The sequence below is a fragment of the Cherax quadricarinatus genome, chromosome 8 (genome assembly GCF_038502225.1).
Source record: "Cherax quadricarinatus isolate ZL_2023a chromosome 8, ASM3850222v1, whole genome shotgun sequence".
Taxonomy (NCBI): domain Eukaryota; kingdom Metazoa; phylum Arthropoda; class Malacostraca; order Decapoda; family Parastacidae; genus Cherax; species Cherax quadricarinatus.
Window position 1 is genome coordinate 32,625,556 of NC_091299.1, and position 18,707 is coordinate 32,644,262.

Here is an 18,707-nt window from a genome sequence, read left to right on the forward strand (position 1 = left end):
GACTACAGTGACACTTGTTACTTCAGCTACAAGACTACAGTGACACTTGTTACTTCAGCTACAAGACTACAGTGACACTTGTTACTTCAGCTACAAGACTACAGTGACACTTGTTACTTCAGCTACAAGACTACAGTGACACTTGTTACTTCAGCTACAAGACTACAGTGACACTTGTTACTTCAGCTACAAGGCTACAGTGACACTTGTTACTTCAGCTACAAGGCTACAGTGACACTTGTTACTTCAGCTACAAGACTACAGTGACACTTGTTACTTCAGCTACAAGACTACAGTGACACTAGTCGCTTTAAGACTGCGTGTCTCCGGCTCTCAGGAAAGTGCTGAAGGAAGCTAAAACACTACGGACAGCACTGTAATGTATACACTCACTGAACATTTTTGCCAATAAAGTGTTTAATAAACCATACACAACAATCAATACTGTCAAGATAAAACTGCAATTAAAAGGAAAGATTTAAAGGTAAATTTGATAGTTAAACTTTTCACGCTTAATTACTTGTCTAAAAAAAATTAATTAATACAGACTGATTGAGATTATTCAAGTTTTTTTTTTAATATATAATGCGACACAAAATTGTTGCAGTCATGTGTGTAATTAATGTTTTGCATTTTAGTGGTATGAGGTTTAGTTGTTTGATTTTTGTGAGATGAAGTGTGGAGGAGTTTAAATCATGACGTGAATGTTGATCCTCCCGGCCAGTGACAGTGTCTTCCAGAGTGTGACAACTGTGAGCTCGTGTGTCGGTGATTTAAAGCGGTGTAAACATTCTTCTCGCCGTAGTGGTGTTTTATTCCTAGTGATCGATTAATGATTGCGGGTGGAAAGCTGCGGTCACGGTCCTCCCGCTGAGAGAGGACCGCCACTAAGAAGGATTGACACTGGGAAGGTCTGGCAGGTACGTGACTAGATCTAGTTCGTGTAAAGTGCCGCGGTCACCGCTCTTCCTGCTGAGGACTGGCACTGAGAGGGACTGGCAGGAGCCTAATTTGATCTAGTCTAGTGTGGTAAGGAGGTAAAGTTTAGACAAGTTTAGAGCGACATTTTAACTGGCTTTAAAGAGGCCTTGGCTTCACTTCCTTTGTGCTGCTTGCTTCAAGCAACCGAAAATTTTGCAGTATTTTAGAGAATAATTTTGAGTTTGTTGAGGAAGTGACTATTGTTGGTGACATGCAGACGTCGTAAAGGCTCTCATGCAAGGTGGGGGCAAGACTCTAGACTCCAGAGTTCACGGGTCCCCTGTGAGTCTCAAGTTAATGATGGTGCTCAAGGTAACCCTGGGAGAGCCCTGAACACAGTGTGAACGTCTACGAGATTAACAATGAGGAAATTGTGTTGAGTGGTGACCATCAGGTCCCAACTCCCCTCTATGGTAACTGAGGAGAGTGGTCCCTGATCCAGCTTACAAACCACCCACCCTTCACACCCACCCTTCACACCCACACTTCACGCCCACTTGTCCCCGACGACTCCCGTCTGAAGACCAAGGAAACCTGGACCTGAGAGACGTTTAAAGGCGGACTTGGACCTGTGAAGTTGAGAGCCCTGATGACCTCCGCCCAGGATGAGTCTCACTCCACTTGAGGAAGATGCTTCTGAAGAAGTAAGTGCCACTTGTCTGTTCTCTCCTCCACACCCACTTGCATGAAGAGGAATGCTTCCCATCCTATACATGGTCTGGGGGATCATGGCACCCGCAACCCTCTCCCAGACCAGTCCTTCACCCCACACCATTACTTGTTAATTGAGTTAATTATTCCTTCTCGTCATTACCCTGTGTTAAGTTTCAATATACATTTCTCCTTATTATAAATGTTGAATAATTACTTCTCAGATATAATGAATATTAGACAACTGCTTTATCATCATTATTAATTTTAATTAGACCTCTCTTTGTATAATGACATGTGTTTGTGTGTTTGAATAATTACACTAGTCCATGGTGGGAGAATATTTAGTGATTGTTAACACTCTCTCAGTGTTATTATCGTAAGTATCATCTCACAGCATCATCTCGCATCTAACAGTCTGAAGCAACAACAATGAAAACAAAAGCAGCAATATTAACACCACCATCACCACTAACAACAACAATAACAATTCTCGAAACGTACAGTGCACTCGTTTACCTTATACGGCACAACCAGTCGTAGCCAAATATACAGCAACAGCAACATTGCACTGGTTACTCTTGCTACTTGTGACCTGGATATTTGCTGATATTGTCATTCTATCTCCTTAACGATACTAATCGGCACTTAGCTGACGTCTGATTTTCTACATCTGCAGTCTAATTGGAAGTTGACCGACAACCAGCACTTGCGAGAGGAACCTCACGCCGATCTTCGGTCCGACTTGGACCTCATTGGCGCAAGTTTTTGGCGAAGTATTCCTGCCACGGAATTGTCGTTGATTATCTAACCTGTCGTGAGGTAAATCGTCTTATATTATACTAAATATAAGCGTAGACTAGGGTTAAGTAATTGGAAATGAGTTCCAAATGAAAAAAAAAAACTAAATCGACCCCGTGCACTGCCAGACAGGACGGCGGCTGCTGAGCCTGGTTGCGGCAGACAGGCAGACCATCTGGTCATTCCGGTGCTGGGACCGGCGGGCCGGGTTCATTAACAACTGCTCGAGCCGTCACAACCCTTCAACCCAACACTAAATTGACCCTCTTTTTGTTTCCCTTTTTTCACCCTCCCCGCACTCTCCACACCGAACATTACGGCACCGCAGCACCGCACAGCAGCTGCACCGAGCAGTTGCACTGCACAGCAGTACCGCACACCAGTACAGCACCTTACGGGCACAGCAGTACCATTCCAAACAGCAGTTGTGCAGGAATAAATTCATATCCAATTTCACGGGTGACAGGAACAGTGCGGAGGTTACAGATTGTGAACTAGGTGAGTGACTGCCACGCCTGCCTCTCTTAACGGACAGAGTCGAACACTGCCTCTCTTAACGGACAGAGTCGAACACTGCCTCTCTAAACGGACAGAGAGCCGTACACTGCCTCTCTTAACGGACAGAGAGCCGTACACTGCCTCTCTTAACGGACAGAGTCGAACACTGCCTTTCTAAACGAACACTGCCTCTCTTAACGGACAGAGAGCCGTACACTGCCTCTCTTAACGGACAGAGTCGAACAGTGTCTCTCTTAACGGACAGAGAGTCGAACACTGCCTCTCTTACCGGACAGAGTCGAACACTGCCTCTCTTAACGGACAGAGTCGAACACTGCCTCTCTTAACGGACAGAGAGTCGAGCACTGCCTCTCTTAATGGACAGAGTCGAACACTGCCTCTCTTAACGGACAGAGAGTCGAACACTGCCTCTCTTAACAGACAGAGAGTCGAGCACTGCCTCTCTTAACAGACAGAGAGTCGAGCAATGCCTCTCTTAACAGACAGAGAGTCGAGCACTGCCTCTCTTAACAAAGAGTCGAGCATTGCCTCTCTTAACGAACAGAGAGTCGAATACTGCCTCTCTTAACGAACAGAGAGTCGAGCACTGCCTCTCTTAACCGACACAGAGTCGAACACTGCCTCTCTTAACAGACAGAGAGTCAAACACTGCCTCTCTTAACAGACAGAGAGTCGAATACTGCCTCTCTTAACGAACAGAGAGTCGAATACTGCCTCTCTTAACGAACAGAGAGTCGAATACTGCCTCTCTTAACGAACAGAGAGTCGAACACTGCCTCTCTTAACAGACAGAGAGTCGAATACTGCCTCTCTTAACGAACAGAGAGTCGAACACTGCCTCTCTTAACAGACAGAGAGTCGAGCACTGCCTCTCTTAACAGACAGAGAGTCGAATACTGCCTCTCTTAACGAACAGAGAGTCGAATACTGCCTCTCTTAACGAACAGAGAGTCGAACACTGCCTCTATTAACAGACAGAGAGTCGAGCACTGCCTCTCTTAACAGACAGAGAGTCGAATACTGCCTCTCTTAACGAACAGAGAGTCGAATACTGCCTCTCTTAACGGACAGAGAGTCGAACACTGCCTCTCTTAACAGACAGAGAGTCGAGTACTGCCTCTCTTAACAGACAGAGAGTCGAATACTGCCTCTCTTAACGAACAGAGAGTCGAGCACTGTCTCTCTTAACAAACACAGAGTCGAGCAATGCCTCTCTTAACAGACAGAGAGTCGAGCACTGCCTCTCTTAACAAAGAGTCGAGCACTGCCTCTCTTAACGAACAGAGAGTCGAATACTGCCTCTCTTAACGAACAGAGAGTCGAGCACTGCCTCTCTTAACCGACAGAGAGTCGAACACTGCCTCTCTTAACGGACAGAGAGTCAAACACTGCCTCTCTTAACAGACAGAGAGTCGAATACTGCCTCTCTTAACGAACAGAGAGTCGAATACTGCCTCTCTTAACGAACAGAGAGTCGAACACTGCCTCTCTTAACAGACAGAGAGTCGAGCACTGCCTCTCTTAACAGACAGAGAGTCGAATACTGCCTCTCTTAACGAACAGAGAGTCGAATACTGCCTCTCTTAACAGACAGAGAGTCGAGCACTGCCTCTCTTAACAGACAGAGAGTCAAGTACTGCCTCTCTTAACGAACAGAGAGTCGAGCACTGCCTCTCTTAACAGACAGATAGTCGAGCACTGCCTCTCTTAACGAACAGAGAGTCGAATACTGCCTCTCTTAACGAACAGAGAGTCGAACACTGCCTCTCTTAACAGACAGAGAGTCGAGCACTGCCTCTCTTAACAGACAGAGAGTCAAGTACTGCCTCTCTTAACGAACAGAGAGTCGAGCACTGCCTCTCTTAACAGACAGATAGTCGAGCACTGCCTCTCTTAACGAACAGAGAGTCGAGCACTGCCTCTCTTAACAGACAGATAGTCGAGCACTGCCTCTCTTAACAGACAGAGAGTCGAGCACTGCCTCTCTTAAGTCGAACACTGCCTCTCTTAACGGACAGAGAGTCGAACACTGCCTCTCTTAACAGACAGAGAGTCGAGTACTGCCTCTCTTAACAGACAGAGAGTCGAATACTGCCTCTCTTAACGAACAGAGAGTCGAGCACTGTCTCTCTTAACAAACACAGAGTCGAGCAATGCCTCTCTTAACAGACAGAGAGTCGAGCACTGCCTCTCTTAACAAAGAGTCGAGCACTGCCTCTCTTAACGAACAGAGAGTCGAATACTGCCTCTCTTAACGAACAGAGAGTCGAGCACTGCCTCTCTTAACCGACAGAGAGTCGAACACTGCCTCTTTTAACGGACAGAGAGTCAAACACTGCCTCTCTTAACAGACAGAGAGTCGAATACTGCCTCTCTTAACGAACAGAGAGTCGAAAACTGCCTCTCTTAACGAACAGAGAGTCGAACACTGCCTCTCTTAACAGACAGAGAGTCGAGCACTGCCTCTCTTAACAGACAGATAGTCGAGCACTGCCTCTCTTAACAGACAGAGAGTCGAATACTGCCTCTCTTAACGAACAGAGAGTCGAACACTGCCTCTCTTAACAGACAGAGAGTCGAGCACTGCCTCTCTTAACAGACAGAGAGTCGAGTACTGCCTCTCTTAACGAACAGAGAGTCGAGCACTGCCTCTCTTAACAGACAGATAGTCGAGCACTGCCTCTCTTAACGAACAGAGAGTCGAGCACTGCCTCTCTTAACAGACAGATAGTCGAATACTGCCTCTCTTAACGAACAGAGAGTCGAACACTGCCTCTCTTAACGAACAGAGAGTCGAATACTGCCTCTCTTAACGAACAGAGAGTCGAGCACTGCCTCTCTTAACAGACAGATAGTCGAGCACTGCCTCTCTTAACAGACAGAGAGTCGAGCACTGCCTCTCTTAACAGACAGAGAGTCGAGTACTGCCTCTCTTAACAGACAGATAGTCGAGCACTGCCTCTCTTAACAGACAGAGAGTCGAGCACTGCCTCTCTTAACAGACAGAGAGTCGAGCACTGCCTCTCTTAACAGACAGAGAGTCGAGCACTGCCTCTCTTAACGGACAGAGAGTCGAGCACTGCCTTTCTTAACGAACAGAGAGTCGAACACTGCCTCTCTTAACGGATGGAGAGTCGAGTACTACCTCCCTTATGGGACGGAGGGTCGAAAATTGCTTCTCTTAAGGGACGGGGAGTCGAGTACTTCCTCTCTTAAGGGATGGAGGATCGAGCACTGCCTCTCTTAAGTGACAGAGGATCGAGTAATACCTCTCTTAAGGTACTGAGGGTCGAGTACTGCCTCTCTTAACAGACGGAGAGTCGAGTACTGCCTGTCTTAAGGGAGGGAGGATCGAGAACTGCCTCTCTTAACGGACGGAGGGTGGAACACTGCCTGTCTTATCGGACGGAGGATCGAGCATTGCCTCTCTTAAGTGACGGAGGATCGAGTACTACCTCTCTTAAGGTACGGAGGGTCGAGTACTGCCTCTCTTAACAGACGGAGAGTCGAGTACTGCCTCTCTTAAGGGACGGAGCGTCGAGCACTGTCTCTCTTCTACCCATACATGATTGCTTCTTGCTCTTCCGGTCGCTTCCTTGTTTTCCTGAGTTCTATGCTTCCTATAATTATTTTCCATGCTTCGCTCTGTTCTCCTCATTACCTCTTCTGCTCCTGGGTACGAATTTCTCCTCTGCCTCCCGGCATTCTCCATCTACGTACTCCATCATCTAATTCACTGTCCGAACTCTAAACTCCCTCTCCCGCCGCATCTCATTCAGGGCTTGCTTCATGGTTCTCACTTCCCTCCTGTGTCAGCTGTCTCTCCATGTGGAATATTCTTCAACTTGTAGTTTTTCTAAGTCCTTAAAACACTTTCTCATGATATTTGAATCTCAGGACTATGTGGTCATACATACCACTAAAAGTTCCCATGTCAGAGTCACTCAGGGTGAATACAAGGTCCAGCCTTGCTGGTTCCTTTCCTTCAACAGCCCACCAATTACACCCATCAACAACCAACCACAAGCCCACCAACCGCCCACCAACACACCCACAAACAACCCACCGATAACACACCAATTTATACAGAATGTAGCTCAATGAATACGGGAATTAATTCTGATTCCAAGAGGAGGAGGAGTTGGAAGAGGGCGGCAAGAGGAGGAGGAAGAGGGCGGCAAGAGAAGGAGGAGGAGGAGGAGGAAGAGGGCGGCAAGAGAAGGAGGAGGAGGAGGAGGAAGAGGGCGGCAAGAGGAGGAGGAGGAGGAGGAAGAGGGCGGCAAGAGAAGGAGGAGGAGGAGGAAGAGGGCGGCAAGAGGAGGAGGAGGAGGAGGAAGAGGGCGGCAAGAGAAGGAGGAGGAGGAGGAAGAGAGCGGCAAGAGGAGGAGGAGGAGGAGGAAGAGGGCGGCAAGATGAGGAGGAGGAGGAGGAAGGGGACTAGGAAGAGTAGGGCAATATGAGGAAGAGGAGGAGGGCAGCAGGAGGAATGGAAAATGAGTAGTAGTTTGCCAATTGACCCGGGTTGAAGGAGGTAGAGATAGTGGTAAGGGAGGTTGTGGAGTTAGGGGGAGGGAGGTAATGGAGGGAGGGGGGAGGGGGAGGGGGAGGGAGGGGAAGGAAGATAGTGTAAGGAGGGAGGAGGGAACGTGAAGAAGTGAGGAGTATCATTGCCATAAGAAAAAAAACAAACTTACAATATCACATCAACAGTAACTAACCTCCTGTTGCTGTTTACCAACAGAAACTAACCTGTTGTTAATACCAACAGTAACTAACCTCCTGTTCTTTACCATCAGTAACTAACCTGTTGTTGTTTACCAGCAGTAACTAACCCCCTGTTGTTGTTTACCAGCAGTAACTAACCCCCTGTTGTTGTTTACCAGCAGTAACTAACCCCCTGTTGTTGTTTACCAGCAGTAACTAACCCCCTGTTGTTGTTTACCAACAGTAACTAACTATAGTCGTGTGTTGTCTCCATAGCAACGACCAGTACGACAGACGGTGTGCGAAACGTTGAGGCACGGTGCCAACTGGAAGTGTTTCATCCTGACACTTTTGATTGTTTCCTGTCTGGCAGCAATCACCTGGTGTAGACTCACGCAGGTAAGGCGCCACCTGCACCTGGCTCTAGGTGCCACCTGGCTCTAGGTGCCACCTGGCTCTAGGTGCCACCTGGCTCTAGGTGCCACCTGGTTCTATATGCCACCTGATTCTAGGTGCCTCCTAGTTCTAGATGCCACCTAGTTCTAGTTGCCACTTGGTTCTAGGTGCCACCTGGCTCTAGGTGCCACTTGACTCTTTATGCCACCTTGTTCTAAGTGTCGCCTGGCTCTAGGTGTTACCTCGTTCTAGGTACCACCTGGCTCTAGGTGCTACCTGGATCAAGGTGCCACCTGACTCTAGGCGCTACTTGGTTCTAGGTGCCACGTGGTTCTAGGTGTCACCTGGCCCTAGGTGCCACCTGGCTCTTGGTGTCACCTGGTTTCTAGGTGCCACCTGGCTCTAGGTGCTACCTGGTTCTAGGTGCCGCCTGGCTCTAGGTGCCAATCTTCACCCACTTTCGCCACTACCCTCGCCATTCGTCGCCCACCTTGGCGACTTCTAATGACCTTTGGTACCCCCTAGTGACATAGTGACCACCCTAATGACCTTTAATGACCTCTGGCAGCACATACTAAACTTTAATGATTCCTGATAACCATTAACTTCCGCCGGTGACCCTGCGGTCATGACCCTGCGTCTTCTCAGGTCACCAAAGTCATCGTCAACTTCGACAAGTTCCCCATCACCAGGACCAGGCACCTGAGTCCGTGTGAGGACGGTTACCTGTACATCCCGGTGGCCTTCCTGGGTATGCTGTACCTCGTCTACCTGGTTGAGTGTTTCCACTGCCCTACCAGGACGCAGGTAAGGTGTGTGTGTGTGTGTGTGTGTGTGTGTGTGTGTGTGTGTGTGTCACTTACACCTGACTGTCACCTGTGAATTAACACAGTCAGCTAAGCACCACTCAATAACTCACTAAAGCACCATTGATTGCCAAGCCTTCTCGTGTAATTAATGACTGTGAGCTCTCTCTCTCACTCTCTCTCTCTCTCTCTCTCTCTCTCTCTCTCTCTCTCTCTCTCTCTCTCTCTCTCTCTCTCTCTCTCTCTCTCTCTCTCTCTCTCTCTCTCTTTCTCTCGCGCTTCTCTCTCACTCTCTCTCTCACATCACTACCTCCGGCAGTTGACGCACACGACACCCGCGTCGCACGTCGCAGCGATGCTGGAAGCGATGCGCTCCGCTCAGCCAGTGATCTGGTGGAAGGCTATGTGCTACCACTACGCCCGCAGGTCACGACACATCACCCGCTACCGCAACGGCGATGCTTACACCAGCACCCAGGTCAGTTCTGCTTTGGCGCCTCCTTCAGGTGGGTCCATCCTCCTTCAGCTAGATTTTGGCTCTTTAGGAAGTAGGTCCTCCCTCCAGGTAGGCCCTTCCTTATTCAAGTACGTCCTCCATCCTTTAGATGGGTTCTTCCTCCTTGAGGTAGGTCCTTCCTAAAATAACAAAAAGGCACAATACCGTGACTGGAACGATACACAAATAACCCGCACATAAAAGAGAGAAGCTTACGACGACGTTTCGGTCCGACTTGGACCATTGACAAAGTCACGGACTTTGTCAATGGTCCAAGTCGGACCGAAACGTCGTCGTAAGCTTCTCTCTTTTATGTGCGGGTTATTTGTGTAGGTCCTTCCTCCTTGAGGTAGGTCCTTCCTCCTTCAGGTAGGTCATGCCTTCTTCACGTAAGTCCTGCCTCCTTCAGGTAGTTCATGCCTTCCTCACGTAAGTCCTGCCTCCTTCAGGTAGGTCCTCCTTCGGGTAGGTCCTCCTTCCTTTACGTAGGTCCTCATCCTACAGGTAGATTTTCCCTCCTTCAGATAGGTCCTCATCCTTCAGGTAGGTCCTCCCTCCTTCAGGTAGGTCCTCATCCTTCAGGTAGGTCCTCCCTTCTTTAGGTAAGTCTCCATCCTTCGGGTAGATCTTCATCCTTCAGGTAGGTCCTCTCTCCCTCCTTCAGGTAGGTCCTCATCCTTCAGGTAGGTCCTCATCCTTCAGGTAGGTCCTCCCTCCTTCAGGTAGGTCCTCATCCTTCAGGTAAGTCCTCCTTCTTTCAAGCAAGTCCTCCTTCTACAGGTATGTCCTTCCTTAGGTAGGTCCTCCTCGTTCAGGTAGGTTTTTCTCCTTCAGGTAGGTCCTCCTTCCTTCAGGTAGGTCCTCCTTCCTTCAAGTAGGTCCTCATTTCTCAGGGAGGTCCTCATCCTTCAGGTAGGTCCTCCCTTCTTCAGGTAAGTCTTCATCCTTCGGGTAGATCTTCATCCTTCAGGTAGGTCCTCCCTCCTTCAGGTAGGTCTTCATCCTTCAGGTAGGTCCTCATCCTTCAGGTAGGTCTTCATCCTTCAGGTAGGTCCTCATCCTTCAGGTAGGTCTTCATCCTTCAGGTAGGTCCTCCCTCCTTCAGGTAGGTCTTCATCCTTCAGGTAGGTCCTCATCCTTCAGGTAGGTCTTCATCCTTCAGGTAGGTCCTCATCCTTCAGGTAGGTCTTCATCCTTCAGGTAGGTCCTCATCCTTCAGGTAGGTCTTCATCCATCAGGTAAGTCCTCCTTCTACAGGTTGGTCCTCATCCTTCAGGTAGGTCTTCATCCTTCAGGTAGGTCCTCCCTCCTTCAGGTAGGTCTTCATCCTTCAGGTAGGTCCTCATCCTTCAGGTAGGTCTTCATCCTTCAGGTAGGTCTTCATCCTTCAGGTAGGTCTTCATCCTTCAGGTAGGTCTTCATCCTTCAGGTAGGTCCTCATCCTTCAGGTAGGTCTTCATCCATCAGGTAAGTCCTCCTTCTACAGGTTGGTCCTCATCCTTCAGGTAGGTCTTCATCCTTCAGGTAGGTCCTCATCCTTCAGGTAGGTCTTCATCCTTCAGGTAGGTCCTCATCCTTCAGGTAGGTCTTCATCCTTCAGGTAGGTCCTCATCCTTCAGGTAGGTCTTCATCCTTCAGGTAGGTCCTCATCCTTCAGGTAGGTCCTCATCCTTCAGGTAGGTCCTCATCCTTCAGGTAGGTCTTCATCCTTCAGGTAGGTCCTCATCCTTCAGGTAGGTCTTCATCCATCAGGTAAGTCCTCCTTCTACAGGTTGGTCCTCCTTCAAGTAATACCACCTGCAACAGTTAGTGATGACTTGTCATTATTTCAATTTGTCATTTCCTCTCCCTATTTATCTCTCCTTGTTTCTCCTCCCTATTTCAGCCTATTCTTGTTCCTTTCTATTTATCTCTATCTTTATTCCTCCCTATTTACCCCTACCAAAGTTTATTTTGTGAAGACAATAAATGAAAAAAAAATTGATGGTAGTTTTTTAAATTTGCTTTTATATTTTCCAGTATAATAATTGCATTTGGAAATATTTTTGCTGTTAGTTATGTGTTAATATATTGTACTTTCAACAAATTTTACAATTTGTTCTTATTAATAATGTAACTAATTCTAACACAACAATTTTCTTGCTAATTTCCCTTATAATGATTTCCTTTTTCTTTTTTTAATTCTTTTTGTATTGGTATTTTACTTTTTTTTAAGATTTTATGGCAAATGGTCTTATGACCAGTGATACTTTTATTACTTTTAACCAGCTTTAGTTCTGCCAAAATTCTGCGTTTCTCTAGCTGTGGTATTCTGCACGGTTATGTTCTATTTTTAACATATTTTATTATTCATTTATGATCTTCAATACATTCATTGCTATTCATTCTTAAGCTGATGACTTCACTTTGCACTTTTCCCTCATACTTGACATGTTACTCCTGCAGCACTGTACGGGACACAAATAGCTTTTTTAAAATTAATATTTTTGTGCATTATATTGCAGCACAGTATAATGTTTTACATGATGGTAGGATTGCTGGTGTCTTTTTCTGTCTCATAAACATGCTAGATAACAGGATATCTTGCTACTCCTACTTACACTTTGGTCACACTTCACAGACACGCACATGCATATATATATACATACATCTAGGTTTTTCTCCTTTTTCTAAATAGCTCTTGTTCTTCTTTATTTCTTCTATTGTCCATGGGGAAGTGGAAAAGAATCTTTCCTCCGTAAGCCATGCGTGTCGTATGAGGCGACTAAAATGCCGGGAGCAATGGGCTAGTAACCCCTTCTCCTGTAGACATTTACTGAAAAAGAGAAGAAGAAAAACTTTATAAAACTGGGATGCTTGAATGTGCCTGGATGTAGTGCGGATGACAAGAAACAGATGATTGCTGATGTTATGAATGAAAAGAAGTTGGATGTCCTGGCCCTAAGCGAAACAAAGCTAAAGGGGGTAGGGGAGTTTTGGTGGGGGAAATAAATGGGATTAATTCTCGAGAATCTGAGAGAGTTAGAGCTAAGGAAGGGGTAGCAATAATGTTGAAGGATCAGATATGGAAGGAGAAAAGAGAATATGAATGTGTAAATTCAAGGATTATGCGGATTAAAGTAAAGGTTGGATGCGAAATGTGGGCCATAATAAGCGTGTATGCACCTGGAGAAGAGAGGAATGTAGAGGAGAGAGAGAGATTTCGGGAGATGTTAAGTGAATGTATAGGAACCTTTGAACCAAGTGAGAGAGTAATTGTGGTAGGGGACCTGAATGCTAAAGTAGGAGAAACTTTTAGAGAGGGTGTGGTAGGTAAGTTTGGGGTGCCAGGTGTAAATGATAATGGGAGCTCTTTGATTGAACTTTGTATAGAAAGGGGTTTAGTTATAGGTAATACATATTTTAAGAAAAAGAGGATAAATAAGTATACAAGATATGAAGTATATGATGTAGGGCGTAATGACAGTAGTTTGTTGGACTATGTATTGGTAGATAAAAGACTGTTGAGTAGACTTCAGGATGTACATGTTTATAGAGGGGCCACAGATATATCAGATCACTTTTTAGTTGTAGTTACAGTGAGAGTAAAAGGTAGATGGGATACAAGGAGAATAGAAGCATCAGGGAAGAGAGAGATGAAGGTTTATAAACTAAAAGAGGAGGCAGTTAGGATAAGATATAAACAATTATTGGAGGACAGATGGGCTAGTGAGAGCATAGGCAATGGGGTCGAAGAGGTATGGGGTAGGTTTAAAAATGTAGTGTTAGAGTGTTCAGCAGAAGTTTGTGGTTACAGGAAAGTGGGTGCGGGAGGGAAGAGTAGCGATTGGTGGAATGATGATGTAAAGTGAGTAGTAAGGGAGAAAAAGTTAGCATATGAGAAGTTTTTACAAAGTAGAAGTGATGCAAGGAGGGAAGAGTATATGGAGAAAAAGAGAGAGGTTAAGAGAGTGGTGAAGCAATGTAAAAAGAGTGCCAATGAGAGAGTGGGTGAGATGTTATCAACAAATTTTGTTGAAAATAAGAAAAAGCTTTGGAGTGAGATAAACAAGTTGAGAAAGCCTAGAGAACAAATGGATTTGTCAGTTAAAAATAGGAGAGGAGAGTTATTAAATGGAGAGTTAGAGGTATTGGGAAGATGGAGGGAATATTTTGAGGAATTGTTAAATGTTGATGAAGATAGGGAAGCTGTGATTTCATGTATAGGGCAAGGAGGAATAACATCTTGTAGGAGTGAGGAAGAGTCAGTTGTGAGTGTGGGGAAAGTAGGTAAAATGAAAGGGGGTAAGGCAGCTAGGATTGATGGGATAAAGATAGAAATGTTAAAAGCAGGTGAGGATATGTTTTGGAGTTGTTGGAGCAATTATTTAATAAATGTATGGAAGAGGGTAAGGTACCTAGGGATTGGCAGAGAGCATGCATAGTTCCTTTGTATAAAGGCAAAGGGGACAGAAGAGAGCGCAAAAATTATAGGGGGATAAGTCTGTTGAGTATACCTGGTAAAGTGTATGGTAGAGTTATTATTGAAAGAATTAAGAGTAAGACGGAGAATAGGATAGCAGATGAACAAGGAGGCTTTAGGAAAGGTAGGGGGTGTGTGGACCAGGTGTTTACAGTGAAACATGTAAGTGAACATATAAGATAAGGCTAAAGAGGTTTTTGTGGCATTTATAGACTTGGAAAAGGCGTATGACAGGGTGGATAGGGGGGCAATGTGGCAGATGTTGCAAGTGTATGGTATAGGAGGTAGGTTACTGAAAGCAGTGAAGAGTTTTTACGAGGATAATGAGGCTCAAGTTAGAATATGTATGAAAGAGGGAGATTATTTTCCAGTAAAAGTAGACCTTAGACAGGGATGTGTGATGTCACCGTGGTTGTTTAATATATTTATAGATGGGGTAGTAAGAGAAGTAAATGCGAGGGTCTTGGCAAGAGGCGTGGAGTTAAAAGATAAAGAATCACACATAAAGTGGGAGTTGTCACAGTTGCACTTCGCTGATGACACTGTGCTTTTGGGAGATTCTGAAGAGAAGTTGCAGAGGTTGGTGGATGAATTTGGTAGGGTATGCAAAAGAAGAAAATTAAAAGTGAATACAGGAAAGAGTAAGGTTATGAGGATAACAAGAAGATTAGGTGATGAAAGATTGGATATCAGATTGGAGGAAGAGAGTATGGAGGAGGTGAATGTATTCAGATATTTGGGAGTGGACGTGTCAGCGGATGGGTCTATGAAAGATGAGGTGAATTATGGAATTGATGAGGGGAAAAGGGTGAGTGGTGCACTTAGGGGTCTGTGGAGACAAAGAACTTTGTCCTTGGAGGCAAAGAGGGGAATGTTTGAGAGCATAGTTTTACCAACGCTATTATGTGGGTGTGAAGCATGGGTGATGAATGTTGCAGCGAGGAGAAGGCTGGAGGCAATGGAGATGTCATGTCTGAGGGCAATGTGTGGTGTGAATATAATGCAGAGAATTCGTAGTTTGGAAGTTAGGAGGAGGTGCGGGATTACCAAAACTGTTCTCCAGAGGGCTGAGGAAGGGTTGTTGAGGTGGTTCGGACATGTAGAGAGAATGGAGCGAAACAGAATGACTTCAAGAGTATATCAATCTGTAGTGGAAGGAAGGCGGGGTAGGGGTCGACCTAGGAAAGGTTGGAGGGAGGGGGTAAAGGAGGTTTTTTGTGTGGGAGGGGCTTGGACTTCCAGCAGGCATGCGTGAGCGTGTTTGATAGGAGTGAATGGAGACAAATGGTTTTTAATACTTGACGTGCTGTTGGAGTGTGAGCAAAGTAACATTTATGAAGGGGTTCAGGGAAACCGGCAGGCCGGACTTGAGTCCTGGAGATGGGAAGTACAGTGCCTGCACTCTGAAGGAGGGGTGTTAATGTTGTAGTTAAAAAACTGTAGTGTAAAGCACCCTTCTGGCAAGACAGTGATGGAGTGAATGATGGTGAAAGTTTTTCTTTTTCGGGCCACCCTGCCTTGGTGGGAATCGGCCAGTGTGATAATAAAAACAACTAGTTTCTTTTTCCATACCAGTTCCTTATATCATTGTTCCTCGTCTCTGTTCAACCCAGTCATTGTGCCTCTCCCTATTTTTTCCCTATCCTTGTTCTTCCTCCCTATTTCCTCCTATCCTTGTTCTTCCCTTTTTCGTTTCAAGATATCCCAGCATGTATGCCGTGTTAATTGCTTGACTCCTCACTGCGTGTATACTCATTCATTATTAACATGTATATCCTCTTGCAACACACACATGTATGCTCAGTATCAACGTGCACATACCTCTGTATATTCTCAATGGTGTGTTCTGTTACAGGTGTTTTACGAGCGTGTCAACTCCCACGCTGCAGGCACTTGCTTTCTCTTCTCCAACTGTGGTGTCAAGGACATCTCCAAAAAGCTGGTGAACCTGTCAAAGTACTCATGTACCAAGATCAGGTAGGTGCCCGAGGTTAGGTACGTAAGTACCCGAGGTCAGGTAGGTGCCGCCCGAAGTCAGGTTGGTACCCGAGGTCAGGGAGGTGCCCGAGGTCAGGCAGCCTGGTTGAACAGTTAGGTCAACATGGAGGCTGGGCCTCGGGGAAGGTTCTCAGGGTCGGAAGGAAGCGAAGCAATTCGCAAGAATGACCTGAATCCTGACAGAACGTTTCGCTCAGTTTGAACTCAAACTGAGAGAAACTTGAGAATTATTCATTAAGTATTTGTCTTTATAATCAATGTGGATTGACCGCTTATAATAATAATAATAATAATAATAATAATAATAATAATAATAATAATAATAATAATAATTATTATTATTATTATTATTATTATTATTATTATTATTATTATTATTATTATTATTATTATTATTATTATTATTATTATTATTATTATTATTATTATTATCATTATTATTATTATTATTATTATTATTATTATTATTATTGTAATAAAGTTGGTAGAATTACCGACAATATGTAAAGTAAAAGGACACAAGTGCAACTAATGTGACATTTATTGTGGCAACGTTTCGCTCTCCAGGAGCTTTATCAAGCCATAACAAACAATACATGGACACAGAGGGTATATAAAGGCTCAGAGTGAGGTGAATACTAGTGAGGTACCATTTCGATGTTCACTAGTGGTAGTAGTAGTAGTAGTAGTAGTAGTGGTAGTGACAAAAGTAATACAATATGGTAGAACAATTAATTCGTACATGAGTAAAAGGATATAAAAGCTATTACTTGGGTAACATAAAAATAGGTTGGACAAATATAAACTGGAATGAGGCAGCTTGTTTCAGTGTTCACTCTCTGTGCTTTGTGTAGTATAACAGGAGAGACTATGTGATGGCAGGGTTTACTGTTTTCAGGAGGATTCTTGCTAAGACTTCGGAGATGGTGAAGCTGCCGTTGTTTTGTTTAATTGTATTCGAAACAGCGATCAGTGCTGATTCAAGGCACTTGCGTGTGCGGAAATTAGTTTCTTTGATCACTAATTGGGCGTCTCTGAATTTCATAAGATGATTGGTGGAATTTCGGTGTTGTACACAGGCGTTGTTTAAGTTGTCGTTCCTACATGCGTATATGTGTTCATTGAGGCGGGTGTCGAGGTTTCTTGCTGTTTCACCTACGTAGATCTTGTCACAGCCTCCACAGGGTATAGTGTAAACTCCTGCATTGACTGGTTCGTGGTGCTTGGGTTTTGTCCTGGTTAGATCCTTTATTGAAGTGGTAGAAGCGATGGCGACTCTGGTGTTAGCTTGTGAAAGTACTTTTGAGACGTTTAGTGCAACCTGGCTGTTGGGAAGAATTATAACTTTGTTGGGAGCGGTGTTGATGCGTGGAGAATTGATGATCTGAAGAGCTCTTTTCTTGCAGTCTTTGATGAAAAAAGAAGGAAATTGTAACTCAGTGAATGTTTGGTGAATGTAAGTACATTCTTCGTCAAGAAACTCAGGACTACAAATTCGGTATGCTCTTAGGAAAAACCCGATGATGATGCCTCTTTTGGTCTTGGTATCTTGACAAAGTAGACAACAACCTAAGATTTCAAGTTTATCGGAAACCCACCAATAAAAATGATCTCACACACTTCTATTCCAGTCAAGATACCAAGACCAAAAGAGGGATCATCATCGGGTTTTTCCTAAGAGCATACCGAATTTGTAGTCCTGAGTTTCTTGACGAAGAATGTACTTACATTCACCAAACATTCACTGAGTTACAATTTCCTTCTTTTTTTCATCAAAGACTGCAAGAAAAGGCTCTTCAGATCATCAATTCTCCACACGCATCAACACCACTCCCAACAAAGTTACATAATTCTTCCCAGCAGCCAGGTTGCACTAATCTCAAAAGTACTTTCTGGCTAACACGAAGTCGCCATCAGCCTACTTCAATAAAGGATCTAACCCAGGACCAAAACCAAGCACCGACCAGTCAATGCAGGGAGTTTATATACCCTGTGGGGCTGTGGCAAGATCTACGTAGAGTGAAACGGCAGAAACCTCGACACCCGCCTCCCAGTGAACACATATACACGCATGTAGGAACGACCTTAAGTAACGCCTGTGTACAACGAAATTCCACCAATCATGTAAATTCAGGGCCTTGGTGGTGATCAAAATTGTTCCACACACGCAAAGTGCCTTGAATCCTTTGATCATGTTTCGAATACAATTAAACAAAACAGCAGCAGCCACCATCTCCAGAGTCTTAGCAAGAATCCTCCTGAAAGCAGTAAGCCCTGCCATCATAGTCTCTCCTGTTATACTACACAAAGCACAGAAGAGTGAACACTGAAACAAGCTGCCTACATTCCAGTTTATGTTGTCCAACCTATTTTTATGTTACCCAAGTAATGGCTTTTATATCCTTTTACTCATGTACAGATTAATTGCTCTACCATATTGTATTGGCAGCCACTACCACTACTACTACTACTACTACTACTGCACTAGTAGACATCAGAATGATTACTCACTAGTATTCACCTCCTCTGGTAGCTATACCTCTGTGTCCATGTATTTGTTTGCTCTCACTCCTCCTCACTTTTCGACGTTGCCACAATAAATGTCACATTAGTTGCACTTGTGTCCTTTTACTTTACATTATTATTATTATTATGTGTGTGTGTATGTGTATTAGTATCTTGTTATTATTATTATTATTATTATTATTATTATTATTATTATTATTATTATTATTATTATAATACACGAGGGTTATCAAGCCGTTGTCTTCACTAGATCAAATACATAAATCATAAATCCCTAGCTTAGGGATTAATGTCAACTCTCTCAGCGTATATACGTTGAGAGAAATGAACCTCTCAGGTTTTGTCCTGTTTCCCGACAAACTTTATC

General features: G+C 44.7%; 1 protein-coding gene across 1 annotated transcript in view; it reads left to right on the plus strand.

The window, feature by feature from the left end:
- Positions 1-644: 644 nt before the first annotated feature.
- LOC128685260 (transmembrane protein 151B) overlaps positions 645-18,707 on the plus strand; it is a 53,369-nt gene continuing 35,306 nt past the window's right edge. Inside the window, exons 1-5 of the mRNA XM_070083026.1 lie at positions 645-1,625; positions 7,933-8,055; positions 8,701-8,859; positions 9,178-9,336; positions 15,672-15,793. Of these exons, the coding sequence (XP_069939127.1) occupies positions 1,587-1,625; positions 7,933-8,055; positions 8,701-8,859; positions 9,178-9,336; positions 15,672-15,793 (602 nt within the window). The 5' untranslated portion in view covers positions 645-1,586. The remainder of the gene's footprint in view (positions 1,626-7,932; positions 8,056-8,700; positions 8,860-9,177; positions 9,337-15,671; positions 15,794-18,707) is intronic.